Below are 16,180 nucleotides of genomic sequence, written 5' to 3' on the forward strand. Positions count from 1 at the left end.
AAGGTGGAGGAGGACAGAGGGTGGGGTGTGTTCCTACCACCCCTTCCTGTCTGGGCAGCAATTTTTTTGTGGGGGAAGCCCCTCTCCCCAGTTTGCTAGTCCTGAGGTGCTTCAATATCCTGGTTGTTTCCTTAATGCCAAACACACTTGTTAAGCAGGCCCTTCATTAAACCCTCTCCTGTCACCCTACAGGTGGGCTGGCTCATGCCAGGGTGACTCTGCAGGCCCCATGACCTCCTTGCTGACTCCAGCTTCTTATGACATAAGGCCAGGTGGATGTCTCCTTTCTAGAACTTACCACAACCCTTGCTACAAGCTCATTTTAACAACCATTTGATCGACATCTGTTCCCCCTATGAATCCGTGGGCTCCATGCAGGCAGAGAGCAGGTCTGTCTGGCTTACCCTCCTACTGCCTTTCTAGCAGAGCTTCTGGCCTGAATACATATGTAACATTTTTGTCTTATCTATTTCATGGAATTCTCCTGAGAGTCCGGGGACAACGGGTACAAAGGCTCTAACAATGGCAGCTCCCCACATGTCCGCAAGCTACAAAGTAAAACTGTATGAGGATAGCATGGGGCTCATGGAGACCTGGATCATCATGTACCACTATGTTACTTTGGATCAGGGACTTCTCTGGGCTCCTGTTTCCTAATCTGAAAAACTAGGACTTTGAAAGCATGTTCGGAGGCTTTGAGGCCCTTTACCAAGACCCTCTCGTTCTAGGGCTCAAACCTGCTCATGGCCTGGGTTCCCCCTCCCCCATGGTCAGCCTTCTCTAAGCTGCGCTTCACAGCGCACTCTGGTGGGCCGTGAGGGACAGCACCAGGACAGCTTCCGCTGGCTGTATGGTGCTCACCTGCTGGACTCAACCACAGGACCATTGGTGGAGCCAGGAGTATCATCCAAAACCTTGTCTCTCTTCTGTGAGCTGAAGCCTCGAAGGAGATGGATGTGTATACTAAGATCTCGCTGAGGTTTTTGCAGACCTGGGCTGGCCAGTGCTCTCCCCATCAAATGGTATTAGACAAATCTAACACCACAGCACAGAAATGTTTGCTAAACAACTACTTGTGATTGATGAGTAGGCATCAGAAATGAGTTTAGCCTTTCCATCTCTTATTGTCATTACTCTTCAGAACTCCTCCACTCCAGGGTGTAGTCTCTAAGAAACTTGTGGGCTGCTCTGCCAACTCCTTGAGCTCTACTCTCATATATATAGGAACTCCTTCTTGCCTTAGGGCCTTTGCACTAGCTCTTCACACTGCTGGAACTCCCTTCCCCCCAATTATCTCTTTGTTCACATTCCCTCAACTTCTGGCTTTCACTTAGACGCATCCCTTGACCAGTCAGCTAATGTTAGCCCCAACCCCAATCTCAAATATCATTGTTTTAATCCTATAGAGCCCTATTTGCATCGGAAACAGTCTTTGTTGCTTTAGGTCTGTCTTTCCCTCTAGAGTGATGGCTGGTGGATTTTGTTCAGCACCCAGCAGGGTGCCTGGGTGCTGAACAGGTGCTCAGTGATGTGTATGCAGTGATCAAATGGAGAATGGCACACAAGAAATATGCCAGAGACCACGTTAGAGAAAGTCTGGAGGTTTACTCAGCAACAATCACAGTCACAATTATACATGGAAAGTCATTTCTTCACAGAGGCTCGCTTTTCCAGGCAGGAGGAGAGAGGTTGGTAGTCTTGAGCTTTCTCTACAGAATCCCTGTCTGAATTTCCAAATGTTCCCTGCCTGGGACCCCCTTGGAATTTTGGTCTTCAAGCCAATAACAGAGCAGGAACCTGACCTTGATAGCTGGCACAGCTGCATCAAAGCCATTGGGAGCAGATGTTCAGATGACTTTGTCACTAGGTATGTGGGTCCTACTCCCACCCAGAGGCACTCAAGATCAAGTTTGAACTAAAACACAACTTGGACTTTTTCACAAACAGCATCACTTGAAAGCAATAAAGAATTCCAGAACAGAAACATACTCCTTGCCCCTCTTCTTTCAAATCTTCAGAAAATATTAAAAATGCAAGGCCTTCTAGGAGTTAAGATCACCCAACCTGTGCAGCTGAGATCTGTCAAACAAGGAACCCCGATTCCCCAGTTCCCCTGTAAAGTGCTTTGCTATTCTTTTGAGACTTCAGAGACTAGAAAAATGAAGATTCACAGAAGGAAACATGGAACCATCCTCTAGGACATCACCTGTTTCTTAGGTTGAAAAACATTCGGCACGTAGGAGGTTTGAAAAGGGGATGCCATGTGGGCTTTGGAAATCCACGTGCTACAGCTTCAACAAAACTGCTCTTTCTGTCTCAGTGGGCCCTTGTGTCACATCTCCCCATCAGGTATCTTCTGCATACCCACCCCTGTCTCTGAGCCTTCTTCCAAAAGGAAGAATCAACAGTTTCTGGACTGTTTTCAGATTGGAAGCTCCAATTGGAGGCACAGCTGGAATGGCTTTCATATATATGCTGCAAATCTAGCCACCTTCGAAGACCTTGTACTTAATTACCAGCAAAGATGCTCTTTGCATCCCAAAATGTTCCTGGAGTCCTGCTTTGGAAAGCTGCTTGGGGGAGAGTCCGCATGGTCACTATACTTTCTAGCCACACCCTGTTTTGTCACCTCATCCTCCAAATAGATGCTTTAGAGGAAAAGGGGCCCACATTTCACCTGTTACCTGGCATCTCCACAGGCTCCTGGCTGAGTTGTATTGAGTATCAGCTGGGATGGGAGCAGAAGCCTGAATTCTTGAGACAGGTGGTTTCCAAAAATAAGGTCAGACAGCGAGGGGCTTAGTATTTGCAGTCAGTGGAATTGAAACAATCAAATCCTGTCCTCCTGCCCCTGTTACTCAGCCAGGTCTCAGGACCTACTGGAGAGGGTTCAGCAGTTAAAAATGCCAGAAAGCTCAGAGGACACGCCTGCCCTGCTTATGGTATGGACAGGCAGGCTAGGAAGAGAACCAAAGGAAAGGGAAGGGGAAGGAGACTACCTGTGGCTCCTGTTTCCTCGGGAATCCTGGTCCTGTGGAGAACTATCACCCACTAGGAGCGGGGCCATTTGGCAATCTAGCCAATACCCTATGTACCTTAACCCTACAGCGAGGGACAGGTGGAGCACTCTGTTTGGGGGTTGGGGTGGGGGCCACAAGCATGACCCAAACAAGGGCCCAAAAAGGCAAATCAAGGCTCCTCTCGGGGGCTGCCAAGGCCCTTCTAGGGAGGCCACAGGCCAAACAAGTTGCTGAGCTGCCCTTGAATTTGCAGTGTTCATGCGATGAGCCAAACAACTATGGCCTCTGCCCTTGGGGGCCTCTGGGTCTCACATTTCAGGCCCAATGTCTCCTGCTTGAAATCAGACATCAAGAAACACACTCATCCCACGGGAACTGCACACGCCATCAAAAATGTTCCCTTCCCCCCACCCCTGCCCCTTTACGTTAGTCTAGCAAGGCACTAGGAAATGGTTCAAGTTTAGGGATTTGCTGTACATTTGCATTTTTTTTTCTTTTTAAAAGGCACAGATTTTACTTTAATGATGCTGCATTGCTCTCCCACGCTTCAGCTCCCCAAATCTACATGTTCCTGTCATCCTCTGTTGAGATTCCAGAGGGGGCCTCCTCTTTTGACTCCCTTCTATAGAGGGCCACCTCTGAAGATATAGCATTCATCTGCAAAAGGACACGTGGGGTCAGCAAGCAAGCTCTGAGAGCACAGGCACCACGCTGGAAGCGGTCCTTTGCCAGTGACACATTCAATCTGGGTGGGGGTGGTTGGGAGGGTTCCCCGCCCCCCCCCCCCATAACTGACGGCCTTGAGATCAGCTGGCATCTCCAAGGCAGATTCACGGCTGTGTTCCCAGATTTCTGTCTCGGTTACTTAATTGGTAAATGACACATTCGAGTGACCCGAGTCTAACTGGAATACTGATTTCAAGTATTTCCTGGGCTAGCTGGTGGAGCCATAGGTTGTGGAATGTGATTTTCGTTTCTCAATCAGTGGGTGGCAGGCTGGTTACAGAAATGCCTCCTATTAGTTTGGGAACCCTCTTGGAATCTGACATGTAATTAAACAAAGCAAAAGGTAAATGTGAAGGGCTAGTGGGTATGTCTGGTTATGGGACAACAAGTTCTTTTCTCCACTGCCTGGGGACGGCAGCTGTGGGGATGGAGGGAGGTTCCGGGCCTTCTGGTCATTGCTGAGCACTGTGCTGTACCAGAGCCTCTGGTGGCAGCTGATGGACACAGGTCCCTCACTCCATCTCGCCAGTGCCTCCAACCTTGGGTTCCACAGACAGTCCACAGGCTGGGGTTGCCTCGACTGTACCAGACCTGCCTGCTGCTTTAATCAGAGCATTCTAGAAACCACACTGGAGGCTAGAATTCCAGAATCCTATGGAACACTCTGGTTTGGATGAGCTGTAGAGTTCTTTAGAAACTCCAGAGTTCTATGAGAACTAGAACCACAATGAGGTCAGAGGTGTCTTGCCCACAGTTGGTCGTGGAAGCTTCCAGCTTCTGGGCAGGGAGCACCTCACAGCACCCGTTCCTCTCCTGAGGCAGGGACTTGCCTGGGAAAGAAAGGGAAATGGAAGCGTGGATGGGGGAAGCTCAGCATCTCCGGTTTGGAGATCTACTCGGCCTTTTCCAAGGGCCCCAAGGCCATCTGAACTGGCCCCTAAAGCTGGTTGCAGGGCTGTCCTGTTCCTGGGGAGCATTGAAATGGGCATTTCAAATACCCAGAGAGCCAGAGGGAGACAGCTCTATGTTCATGACTGCAAAGGAAGGTCTTGGGTCCCTTTTCCGACCCCATGGCTGCCATCTGGTCAGCGTTCAGTATTGAATACTCTGAGGGTCACAGGTATGGCCTGTGAGTCACCTGGGCTTAAAGAAAACAGAAGCTGGGCAGTACTGGCAGTCACCCCCTGACAGAGGCAGAAACTCAAAGGGCCCGAGGAGGACTTTCCCCTTCTGCTGCAGGTGGGTGGCCTCAGTACTAAAGGCTGACCGCACCAGGCAGACACTGCCTTTCTCTAGAGCTTCACATATGAGAGCCACCCGAGGGCTGCGCACCCTGGTAGGACTCATTTTCGGGTAGCTGAGGGCTGCCATGGGATTCTCCCACACAGTGTTCCAGAGAACACAGCAGGAGTGAAAGTGGGCTCTGCCTTATTGTGGGGTCTTCTGTGGGGTCTGCTCAATACCTGACCCCATGACTCAGGGGCTGAAGGACCAGCAGACCCTTTGCTCCAGCTTCAAGAGCACTCTTGCCCTGACCCACTTGGCCAGCACCTTAGACACCATGGTGCACCCAGAAACCCAGCCTCCTCAGAGGAGGGGCCTTCATGAGCCAGAGGGACCTTCTGGGCCTGCCAACAGGACGCGAGGGCTCAGTTTCTGTTGAATTTTTCCAAGACTGTTGAGTTGGTATGTTCAAACAGCCACTGCTGGGTGAGAGAAGAGGGGTTGCAGGTATTCATGAAGATTCTGTGGTCACTTTCACTGCAGTCCATGCAGCTGCCACTGACAGGGTGGTAGAGGGTCTTGTCCTGCAAAACAGGGAGGGGCTCAGCCAGGAAGCGCTTGGGGACACCAACTAACGGCAGCAGCAATAATGTCAACAAGTAGGGGAGGAAGTGACAGGCGAGCTGCTCACATACCTGTTGGTCTCCCCCAGGGCACACAGCCAGATGTGGCCCAGTGCCCCCCACAGCTGGTGTCACCCCAGGCCTGTGTTCTGTCCCTGTCCCTGGGCAGAAGTGATGCATGTCGCTTCCAGACCTGGGCCCTCCACATGGCCTGCCTCCGGTCAGGTCTCACTGGCCCTCATGGCATGGTTGTGCCTTCTTTTTAATGGACTCAGACAACAGTTAAGATTTGGAGATTTCACATAAAAACCTGGATTTCTGACTTTTTCTCTTTTTAGGGGGTGGATACTGGGGATTGAACTCAGGGGCACTCGACCACTGAACCACATCCCCAGCCCTATATTGTATTTTATTTAGAGACAGGGTCTCACTGCATTGCTCAGTGCCTCACCATTGCTGAGGCTGGCTTTGAACTCGTGATCCTCCTGCCTCAGTCTCCTGAGCCGCTAGGATTACAGCATGTGCCACCATGTCTAACCGGTTTCTGACTTCTGTTGAGTGGTTGGAAAATGGGGCAAGGTAGGTCTGTGGAGCAAGGGAAGGAGGGGCTGGGCTGCTGGGGGAAGCCGTGAGGAACTACATTGTTTTAAAACAATTTATCTGGCAGGTTGCCTGTCCCCACCATCCCCTCATTCCCCGGCCTCCACCCGTTGCCCACATTCCCTCCCCACCCTGCGGTGTATCTTGTCTTACTTGGCGGTATTTCCACAGCTGGTTGCCCCTCATGCTGTGGCAGTCATAGAGAGTGACCGGGCTGGTGTGGGAGACGGCATCAAAGCAGAACTTCTTGGTGTGCTGAGGGTCTCCGGGCCGGATGTCCTCTCTCCAGGTGAAGGTGAACACCTGTGCACACAGGGACATTACCACAGAGACAATGAAGTCTGAGAATTTTCTTTTTTCCTCCATTTTTTTTTAATTTGGAAAAAAATTTTAAACACATAGGCCAAAAGAGAGCCAACTGAAATTACCTCCTGTTCCAGCTTCAGCCAATCTTGTTACACTCTACCCCCATGGCTCCTTCTACCCATATTATTGTGAAGCTATTCTCAGCTAGCACATCATGTCAAGTACACATACCTCAGCAAGCACCATCATAACACTTGAAAGTGACTACCAAGTCCTCAAGGTCATCAAGCACCCAGGGTTCAAGTGTTCTTGGACTGCCTTGCCAATTTTTTTTTCACAGTTGATTTGAGTCATGACCCAAACTGGGTTTACCTTGCATTTATTTGATGAGTACCTCCCCCTCCCCCTCCCCCCCATAGCTTTATTGGAGATTGACATACAATAAACTGCACACATTTAAAGTGTCATGTGATATGGTTTGACATGTTTATACTTCAAACAATCATCAGGATCGAGGTAATGAACAGATCCATTATCCCCAAAGTGTTCTCATGCTCCTTGGCAATCTCTCCCTCCCGTCCCTCCCCACCATGTCCCTAGGCAATCACTCATCTGCTTTCTGTTATTAGAGCTTCATTTGCAATTTCTAGAATTTCATAGAAAAGGATGCACACAGTGTGCATTCTTTTTTGTTGATTTCTTTCACTCAATGGAATTTCCTTGAGATGCATCCAGGTTGCAACAGCATCTTTCAGCAGCTCATTCCTTGTTTTGCTCAGTGGATTTCACTGTATGGCACTTCATTTACCGGTTCTTGGACATCTGTATTGTTTCCAGTGTTTGGCTATTACAAAAAAATCTACGATGAACATTTGCATATAAGTCTTTGTAGGGACTTGTTTCCTTTTCTTTTGGATAAATACCTAGAAGTGGAATACCTGGCTCATATCATAGATTAATGTTTAATTACCCAAGACACCGCCAAACTGTTTTGCAAGATGGCTGTACCATGGACATCCCCACCAGCAGGGTATGGTTCCAGTTCATCTGCATCCTGCCTTGGATATGGTCAGTCTTTGTACCAAGTGTGCAGTGATGTCCCACTGTAGCTGTAAGTTCCCAGTTCTCTAATAATTAATGGAGTTCAACATTTTTAATATGCTTATTTGACAAGCCTTCTTTGGTAACATATCTGTACAAATCTTTTGGTCTTAATTTTTAAAAATTATTGTTATTGAGTTCTCTGAGGTTTTTTATATTCTAGATAAAAATCCTTTTCTAGATATAGGCCTTACAAACATTTTCTTCCAGTCTATGACTTGCCTTTTTATTCTCTTAAGAGTTTTTTTTTTTTCTTAACCAGACATTTTCATTTTGAAGACAGTATTTTTTTCCCCTTTGGTATTGCGCTATTGGTATTGTATGTAAGAAATCACTGCTTAACTCAAGGTCACAAATTCTTTTGCCTAAGTTTTATTATTTTAAAAGTTTTTTTTTTTTTTTTTTTTTTTTTTCAGTTTTAGGTTCTATGTTTAGGCCTCTGAGCCATTTTGAGTTAATTCTGGTATGTGGTATAAGACATATATTGTTTTTTTGCATGGTATTCAACTGCTCCAGCAACATTTGTGGGAAAGACGTTTTCTCCTTGGAACTGCCTTTATACCTTCGTCAAGACCAGTTGTCCTTGTATGTGTAGGTCTGTTCTGAACTTCATTCTCTCCCACTAATCTGTCTTTATGACAGGATCATACTGTCTCGATGACTGTCATTGTAGAATATTATCTTGAAATCAAGCAGTGTTTGTTCTTCAACCTTGAGTTTCTTTTTGAAAGCTGTTTTGGCTATTTGAGGTCCTGTGCATTTCCGCTTGAATTTTAGAATAAGTTTTTCTAATTTCTACAAAAAAAGTCTTCTAAAATGTTAGAAAGGTGTTGATTTTTTTTCCTATGTTGCCCAGGCTGGTCTTAAAGAATGGGTTCAAATAATCTTCCTGCCTCAACCTCCCAAGTAACTGGGACTACAGGTGTGTACCACCCTATCTGGCTTGTGTTACATTTACATATTGGTTCGGAAAGATCTGATTTTGATTGTCTTCCTATGAATATGGTATATATTTTCATTTATTTAGAGCTTCCTTAATTTCTAACAATAATGTTTTATAGCTTTCAGTGTACAGGACTTTCGCATCTTTTGTTATATCTAGTATTTAATATTTTCTATGTTATAGCAAATACCTGTTTGTGTGTGTGTGTGTGTGTGTGTGTGTGTGGTACTGGGGACTGAACCCAGGGCCTTGTGTGTGTGAGGCAGGCACTCTACCAACTGAGCTATATCCTTAGCCTGTAAATGTCTTTTTTTTGTTAATATGATTCTTCAGTATCAGTATAAAATGATTGATTTTTTTATCTTGCTTGATTTTTGTATCTTGCAACTTTGTTAAAACTCTGTTATTAATTGTTATAGCCCTTTATATATTCAAAAGAATTTTCTACATAGATGTTCATATAGTCTACAAATAAAGACATTTTTTTTTCTTCCTGACCTGTCTGGATGACTTTAGGCATCATGTTGGCCACAGGTTTTTCAGAGATTCCCTTTGTCAAAGTGAGAAAATTCCCTTCTACTCTTGGTGTGCCAGGAATTGTTGGATTTTGGCAAAAGCTTTTTCTTAATACTTTGAAGCGATTTTCTGTTTTTTCTTTTTCAGTTTGTTAATATGGTAGATCATAGCAATTAATTTTTTTTTAGTTGTAGATGGACAAAATACCTTTATTTTATTTATTTATTTTTATGTGGTGCTGAGAATCGAATCCAGTGCCTCACATGCACTATGCAAGCAATCTACCATTGAACTACAATCCTGGCCCATAGCAATAAATTTTGTAAGTCTAAATCAACTATGTATTCCTGGAACAAAGTTTACTTAGGTGCAATGTGTTATGCTTTTTAAATACTGCTGAGTAGAGTTTTTTAAAATTTTTTTTTAGAATTTTTGCACCTATGTTCATGAAATATAGGTTTAGGGTTAGTTTTACAACATTAGTCTGGTTTTGGTATTAAGGTAATGCTGGTCTCACAAAATGAGTTGGCAAGTAAGTATTCATTTCTTTTCTGGAATTTTCATAGAATTGGTAAAAACCTCTTCTTCCATGTTTGGTAGAATTGAAGAGTGAATGTATTGGGGCCTGGAGTTCTCCAAGTTCTCTCCCCTCTCTCCTACATTCTGTTTTGTGAGTTTAATGGCCTTGCTCCTTTATGCTCAGCTCTGTCTCCTCAAGGCAGGGAGTCACCTGGCTCAACTTGGGTTCTGGTCTCTGACCTGTGGATGGGAAATCCCTCTAGGAAGGAAGGTGGGGCTGTTCTAGGGCTCTACCTGTGACTTCTCATCTGTCAGGTACCATCTCTCATTGGTTGTTGTCTACCTTCTTAATGTCCATTTCCTGGCCTCTTCCAGGGTGGGAGCTGTCTTTTGGTTCTGCCTCTTTGTTCAGGGTGGCTGAGGGCCAGGAGGCATGGATCCCAATGGGGCTGCCATGCTTCCTGCTTTGGAAAGCCAAGGCTGGCCCAAACCCTGGGCATTCTGTGGTTGCTTGTGAGTCCTGAGGGTTGGCCTGGACTGTGCCACACATTAGGCTTTTCTGAAGTTGAGATTCATGGGCTCTTTTTAACCAGGTCTTATGCTCTTCTTGGTCTCTTTTGGAGCTAGGGTAGGGTGGAGAATAGCCACACAGTAACACTGGAGAAATCAGAAGACTTAGTCGCAGAGGGCCACTACCTACTAAGAACTACGAAGAAAGAATGGGGCAGGAAGATGTGCACTTCAGAGGCAGCTGCGTGCTGCGTCATCTGAGTTTGCTATGATTTGGGTGGATCCCCTGGAATTCACCTGTTAGAAACTTAATCCCCAAAGTGTATGTTAATGATAATTAGAGGTGAGACTTTGGGGAGGTAATTGGAAGAGGGTATGAAGGTTTGGATCTCCCAGGATGGCATTAATGACTTTAAAAGAGGAGAAAAAAAAATCCATGTTAACAAGCATGTCTGTGTCCCCATCTGATGCCCTCTGCCACGTCATGACCCAGGATAAGGCCCTCATCAGGAGCTGAACAGATGCTGGCGTTATGCTCTTGGACCTCCAGAACTGTGAGCCATATAACATGCTATTCTTCATGAATGACCCAGTCTGTGGCATGCAGTTGTAGCAACATAAAATGGACGAAGACAGAGGTGCTGCCGCCTGTTCTCCGTGTGCCTACTGTAACCTTCTCCTGCTGAGTCCTGCTGATGCAGAGGACCCACATGACCAGGCCAATATCACTTCGAGCTTCCAAAATGCACAGAGAGGATATTCAAGATGTATTTTCGGACCAGAATCAGCAGATGCTGGGTAGCTCAAGGGAAGGGGGGACTGCAGAGAGCTAAGTGATGTTTCTTGAGAGTGGAGGCCCTTCCCACAAAGCTGAGTTACAGTCTGCATTCTCCTGCAACATCCTTGGGGAATGATCCCTTAGACAAGCAGCCCTTCCCCACTATCCTCCCTGTTCTTTAGGTGGGGTGACCACAGAGCCCCAGGCCCCACCCATGTGAGAACTCCCTGACCTCCCCATTGTGGCTCTCAGGAACCTAAGGCATGAGAACCCCAGGGATTCTCCAGAACTCTCAGAAGGGCATGCCTATCCACTGTGGGGGCTGGGGGGTGGGGCTGCCAATGCTAACATCTGCCACCACAAGGGACGAGTCAGGTTGAAAAGGAAGCTGAGAGAGGGAAGAAGGTTCCAGAGGGATGCAGACAACGTCATCAACACTTTTTGGTGACTTAAGCCAATAACTCCCTCTTTTTGGTGAAGGCCATTTGGGCTGGGTGTCTGTCATTTATAACCAACAGTCCAGATGGATGGTTTTATTGTGGGGTACAGGAAGGACCCTGTCTGAGATGCTGAGGAAACTCTTACAACTCGTCCCCTGAGCTGAGGCCTGTCACTCATTGCTGGCCCACAGCCTTTTCCTGCCAGTCCTGAACACATGAGCACTTGGGCTGCAGATGGTGCAGGGACCCCGTGGCCAGCCCCTGAGGAGTGGCCCTTACCTGCATGTTGTTCCACGCGGCCTCACCGCGGCCCCAGATGCAGCTCTCCAGCCTCAGTGGGGAGCCCAGTGCACCGTGCTTCGTGTCTGCACACAGCCCCGTGCCCACGTTGCGAATCTGAGAGGGAAAAAGGGAAGGAGTGAACCAGTGAGGTACCCACAGAGTGGGACCCAAGGCAGAGGCAGATGGGCTCAGTTCTGAGTGGTCTTAATGAAGCTCACCCTGGGCTGCTGGCAGTGCCTAGCAGCTCAGTAAGGGATGCTCATCTGCAGAGGAAGCTGCTCGCGTTGCTGAGCTCCAAGCACACAGTCACAGTCAGTGAGTGGCCTGCGGTTAGGAGCTTTTAGAAGGACACCCTGGCCCACTCCCAGAGAATTTGATCCAAGAGGCCCAGGGGTTGAATTTTACCCCCCATCCCAGGTAGTCCAGGACCACACCTCAGAAACCCCAAGAACAGGACACAGAATCTTTGCCTTTTAGGGAAGGTGAATGGCAAGAGATGACTGGAGTCTACTCCCAGCCTGGGTCTGAAGAAAGCAGAGGTCTGTCTCCCTCAACCTTTAAGGCAGGTGGGCTGGGCTGGGCCAGCTGCTGGGTGGAGTGAGCGCACTTGCTGCAGGCAGGCCACTTGTGCTAGTGCTGCTCTCAGGTCACACAGCTCCTACCTCACCGCTGTCACTCCTGTGTGTCAGCGGGGTGGGGAGATGTGGCAGCTACAAAAATGCCCCACTTTGGCCTTCTTTTGCAGGGAGTCTAGCAGCCCCACGATTGTGTTCTAAGCCCACCACTGTGTCTTCCTGTGGGCTGCTCCCAGCCCAGGACTGAGCCAGGCAGTGATGCCATGGCAGGTCCACTCCTGTGAGGTGCTGGACTCCTCTGGAAGGTGATTTGGCTCGAGGCCTCCATATTAATCTGGCTGAAACTCCCTTAGCCATATTGTGATCTAGGACTCTTCTACCTAAACCCTCCTTCCTTCCTTCTCCCCTTTACAAATGTCAGACCAGCTGTCCGTGGGCTGCTGGCTCTCCCAGTCCCCCTCACTTTTCCTCTCAGGGGTTCCCACATGTTATCTGCTTCTGGAAGGACTTGAACTAATGCAGGAGAAAAATCCAGTAACTAGATTAAGAACCAAAGAGCTCAGGTGGAGTCAACCTGGTGCCTCCCTTAGAATACTGGTGGTGGTGTTGGGGTGGGGCTGGCTGCTTGGCTTATCAGGAAGGTCTCTCTAATTAGCTATGTGGCTTTGATCAAGTCCTCCCTGGTGCTTCTGCCAGCCCAGCATCAGCTCTCCTTCCTCTGGTAGTAATTCTCTGCTTTTCCATGGGCAACTGTTCCCCCCACCTGAAGCCAGTCTCCGCACTGTCCTACCCTTCCTACCCTTGCTTTCCCCTTGCCTGATGGCCTCAGCAATTGGTACAGGATCCAAGGATAAGACTTGATTCCTGTACTTTGCTGGCTTGATCCGGAAAGGGGTATTCATTTTCTGCTGGGTTGGCCAAGCTAGGAGTGTGTCAGCCTGAAGCTTCTGGAAGTCACCCTGCTACCTTCAGCATGAGGCCCACATAAAAGGAAGCCAGGCTAAGCAGGAGAAAAAGAGACGGACATCGCTGGAGACCCTAGATCCAGGTCATCTGATTCCGCAGTTACATCAGGCTTCCATGAGTCAGGAAATTTCCCTTTAGTACTTGAGGCTGGCTTTCTGAAAGTGACCAACTCTCAAGCTCTCCCTCTCCCAAGCCCCAATATGTCCATCCATCAATGAGTAGGTGCTCCTTCCTGGGGAACCCAGGATGGATGATGGTGGTGGCGTGTGGTCCACCTGGTGCGACTGGTCTGTGTCCTCCAGCAGAGGTTTGACAGACTGCCACTTGGACAGCAGCGCAGGCCCCCCCCCACAGGAGCCTGTGCTGGGCTTAAAACTCTGCAGTGGCTGTTTCAAAACTCTTAATCATTTTGTGTTTGATTTTGTAATGTAAACTAGATCTGGGGGGACACTGGAGCATCAGCACAAGCTGAGGGCACACGCTGTGACAATGCTTGCATCTCTTTTCTGCCCTGTTTGCTTGTAGCATCTGTGATGCCTGTGAACTTGAAGCTACAGTGGACCTGAGATGGGCAAGACTCTGAGCTTGTGAGTTCTGCCTGTGACTAAGTGGAGGTGCTGGCTCTCCAAGTTCCCTGAAAAGGGGATCTTGCTATGGGTGCACCAAGAGCATTAGCATTCTCAGCCAAGCAGGGATGGAGTACTGTCCCGCCCCTGCTGCTGGCTCCACTGCCCTGTGTTGGCCAGCTGCTCCCAGGATCACCAGTAAGTAAAAGGCAGTGTTGGTAGAACACGGTTACCCAGAGGTGAGGTTTTTATACAGTGATATCACTCTTCTGCTAGGAAAGATCCAGGCACGTAGGAGGATGGAATACAGATCTTGTCACTTTACCCATCCCGAATATGAGCTGTGGGCTCTTCGTTTGCATTTAAAACTGGCACTGTCGGCTGTGGCAGAGCATATGCAAGGCTCCGGGTTCTTTCCCCAGCACTGAAAACCCAACCAACCCCCACACACCACTCCGCTGGAAAAAAACCCATAAAAACAAAACCAAAAAAACCACAAAAAATGAAAACAAACTAGAAACAACCCCCCCCCCAAAAAAAAAAAAAAAAAAAAACAAACACCACCACCACCATTACCACCACTAACAAAAAATTTGCACTGGGTGATATAAAGACGAAAGGTGAAATTCATACTAATAAAGTTTTTTGTTTTGTTTTGGTTCAGGGATTGAACAAGGGGTGCTTAAGCACTGAGCCACATCCCCAGCCTTATTTATTTATTTATTTATTTTTTTAAATTTTGAGATAGGATCTTGCTGAGTTGCTCAGGGCCTCCCTAAATGTTGAGGCTGGCCTTGAACTCACCATCCTCCTGCTTCAGCCTTACTGAGGAGCTGGGATTAAAGCATGTGCCACCACACCTAGCTTAATTAAAGCTTAATTTTCCTATACTGAGAACACTAAATAGCAAAACAAAACAAAACAGAGAGACAGCAGTAACAACTACAAGAAACAAGGACAAATCTAAAGAGAGAACAGGAAAGAAGAGTTTTATATTTCTACTTTTCCCAGCACGGTTTTCCTGTGCTGGGTCTGAGGTTTTGCAATTTATGTAGCCCCCCACACTCACCTCCCCCCAAGCGGCAGCCGGGGGCTCCACCGGCGGGTAGAATTTGGGCAAGTCCCAGGCGATCTTGGTCATAAACCACCTGAAGCTCTTGCAGTTAAGGGCGCTGCGGAGCTTCTTCTGAGCAGCCACGTCCCCAGCGGAGAGGTGGCGGTACTCGGGCCGGCGCTGGTAAATGTACTCGGCGTACTCGTCCATCCACACCTCGGCCACGCGCTTCAGGTTCTGCGGACAGAGGCAGGGGGAAGCCTCAGGCTCGCAGCAGAGCCCGGGCCGGGGGTGGGGTGCAACAGGTCCGGGAGGTCCAGATCCACCGTTCTTACTTGTGTCCATCAGAGACCCCAGGTCTACCACGGTTTTAGGTCTTCTATACCGTCAGGGAACACACTGAGCTACCGTTCCATCCTACATACATGGAAGTGGTCCCGGAAGACCATATTGTCTGGTGACCTTGTAGCATCTTAGTTGTGTGAGTACACTCTAAAATGTTCGTGCAAGGATGAAAGCCTAATAATGCGTTTCTCAGAATATTATCTGTTAAGCCATGTGCAACTTTATTGCTAATTATTATTTATGCATGTTTTAAGGATTTTTGGGGGGTCCTGGGGATTGAACCTAGGGGTGCTCAACTACTGAGTCTCATTCCCACCCCTTAAAAAATTTTATTTAGAGATAGGGTCTCGCTGAGTTGCTTAGGGCTTCACTAAGTTACTGAGGCTGGCCTTGAACTCCAGATCCTCCTGCCTCAGCCTCCCAAGCTGCTGGGATTGCAGGCATGCACCACTGTGCTGGCTATGTTTAAGACTTTATGGTTGGATGACAAACTGCTGTTGTTTTGCCTGCCCATCTTCCATACCCTACTACTCCAGTGATAACCCACCAACTTTTCTTTGGGGAGCTTTCCTTGCTTCACTGCCAGTTCTCCTGGCTGGAAGAAAGGCCCATCACCCAGTCTGGCTAATGTGAATACAGACATTCCTGGATACAGGGATTGGTCCAAGTGAGCATGTGACCTAAGCCAAGCCAATCAGAACCAATAGGCATTAACCTTGGAATTTTTGCAAGAATTATTGGGAAGAATTGTTCTGTTTCTGCTTGGATTGTTGGGTAAGATCCCCTGGGTAAGATGCCAGCCAGGTCTGCTGGGTCATGTGTCAACCACATAAGGAAAGCTTACCCAAGGAGAAAGTCAACTTGGAATGAGGCAGAGCTGAGAGTAGATCAAGGAGCATAGTTCTTTTTGTAGAATTAATCCAGTCACACCTGAAGCCCGTACTATCCGAGAACCTTCCAGTTCCATGATCCATTACATCTGCGCCCCTGCCGCTGTCTGGCTGGGCACAAGATCACGAGCCACTCAAACAGGAACAAACTTTATTTAAAAAAACCGCCAACACCACGTCCGTGCCCGGGAAGCTT

The 16,180-nt window shown here is 47.9% G+C and overlaps 1 protein-coding gene across 2 annotated transcripts in view; it reads right to left on the bottom strand.

The window, feature by feature from the left end:
• Nucleotides 1-1,585: 1,585 nt before the first annotated feature.
• Nucleotides 1,586-16,180, bottom strand: part of Galnt10 (polypeptide N-acetylgalactosaminyltransferase 10) — a 232,841-nt gene continuing 218,246 nt past the window's right edge. For both annotated transcript variants that reach the window (XM_076856405.1, XM_076856406.1), the window contains exons 9-12: nucleotides 14,765-14,986; nucleotides 11,586-11,702; nucleotides 6,347-6,496; nucleotides 1,586-5,554 (exon numbers count right to left, since the gene is read on the bottom strand). In XM_076856405.1, the coding sequence (XP_076712520.1) occupies nucleotides 5,396-5,554; nucleotides 6,347-6,496; nucleotides 11,586-11,702; nucleotides 14,765-14,986 (648 nt within the window). In that variant the 3' untranslated portion in view covers nucleotides 1,586-5,395. The remainder of the gene's footprint in view (nucleotides 5,555-6,346; nucleotides 6,497-11,585; nucleotides 11,703-14,764; nucleotides 14,987-16,180) is intronic.

This window comes from Callospermophilus lateralis, chromosome 5 (assembly GCF_048772815.1).
Source record: "Callospermophilus lateralis isolate mCalLat2 chromosome 5, mCalLat2.hap1, whole genome shotgun sequence".
Classification (NCBI taxonomy): Eukaryota; Metazoa; Chordata; class Mammalia; order Rodentia; family Sciuridae; genus Callospermophilus; species Callospermophilus lateralis.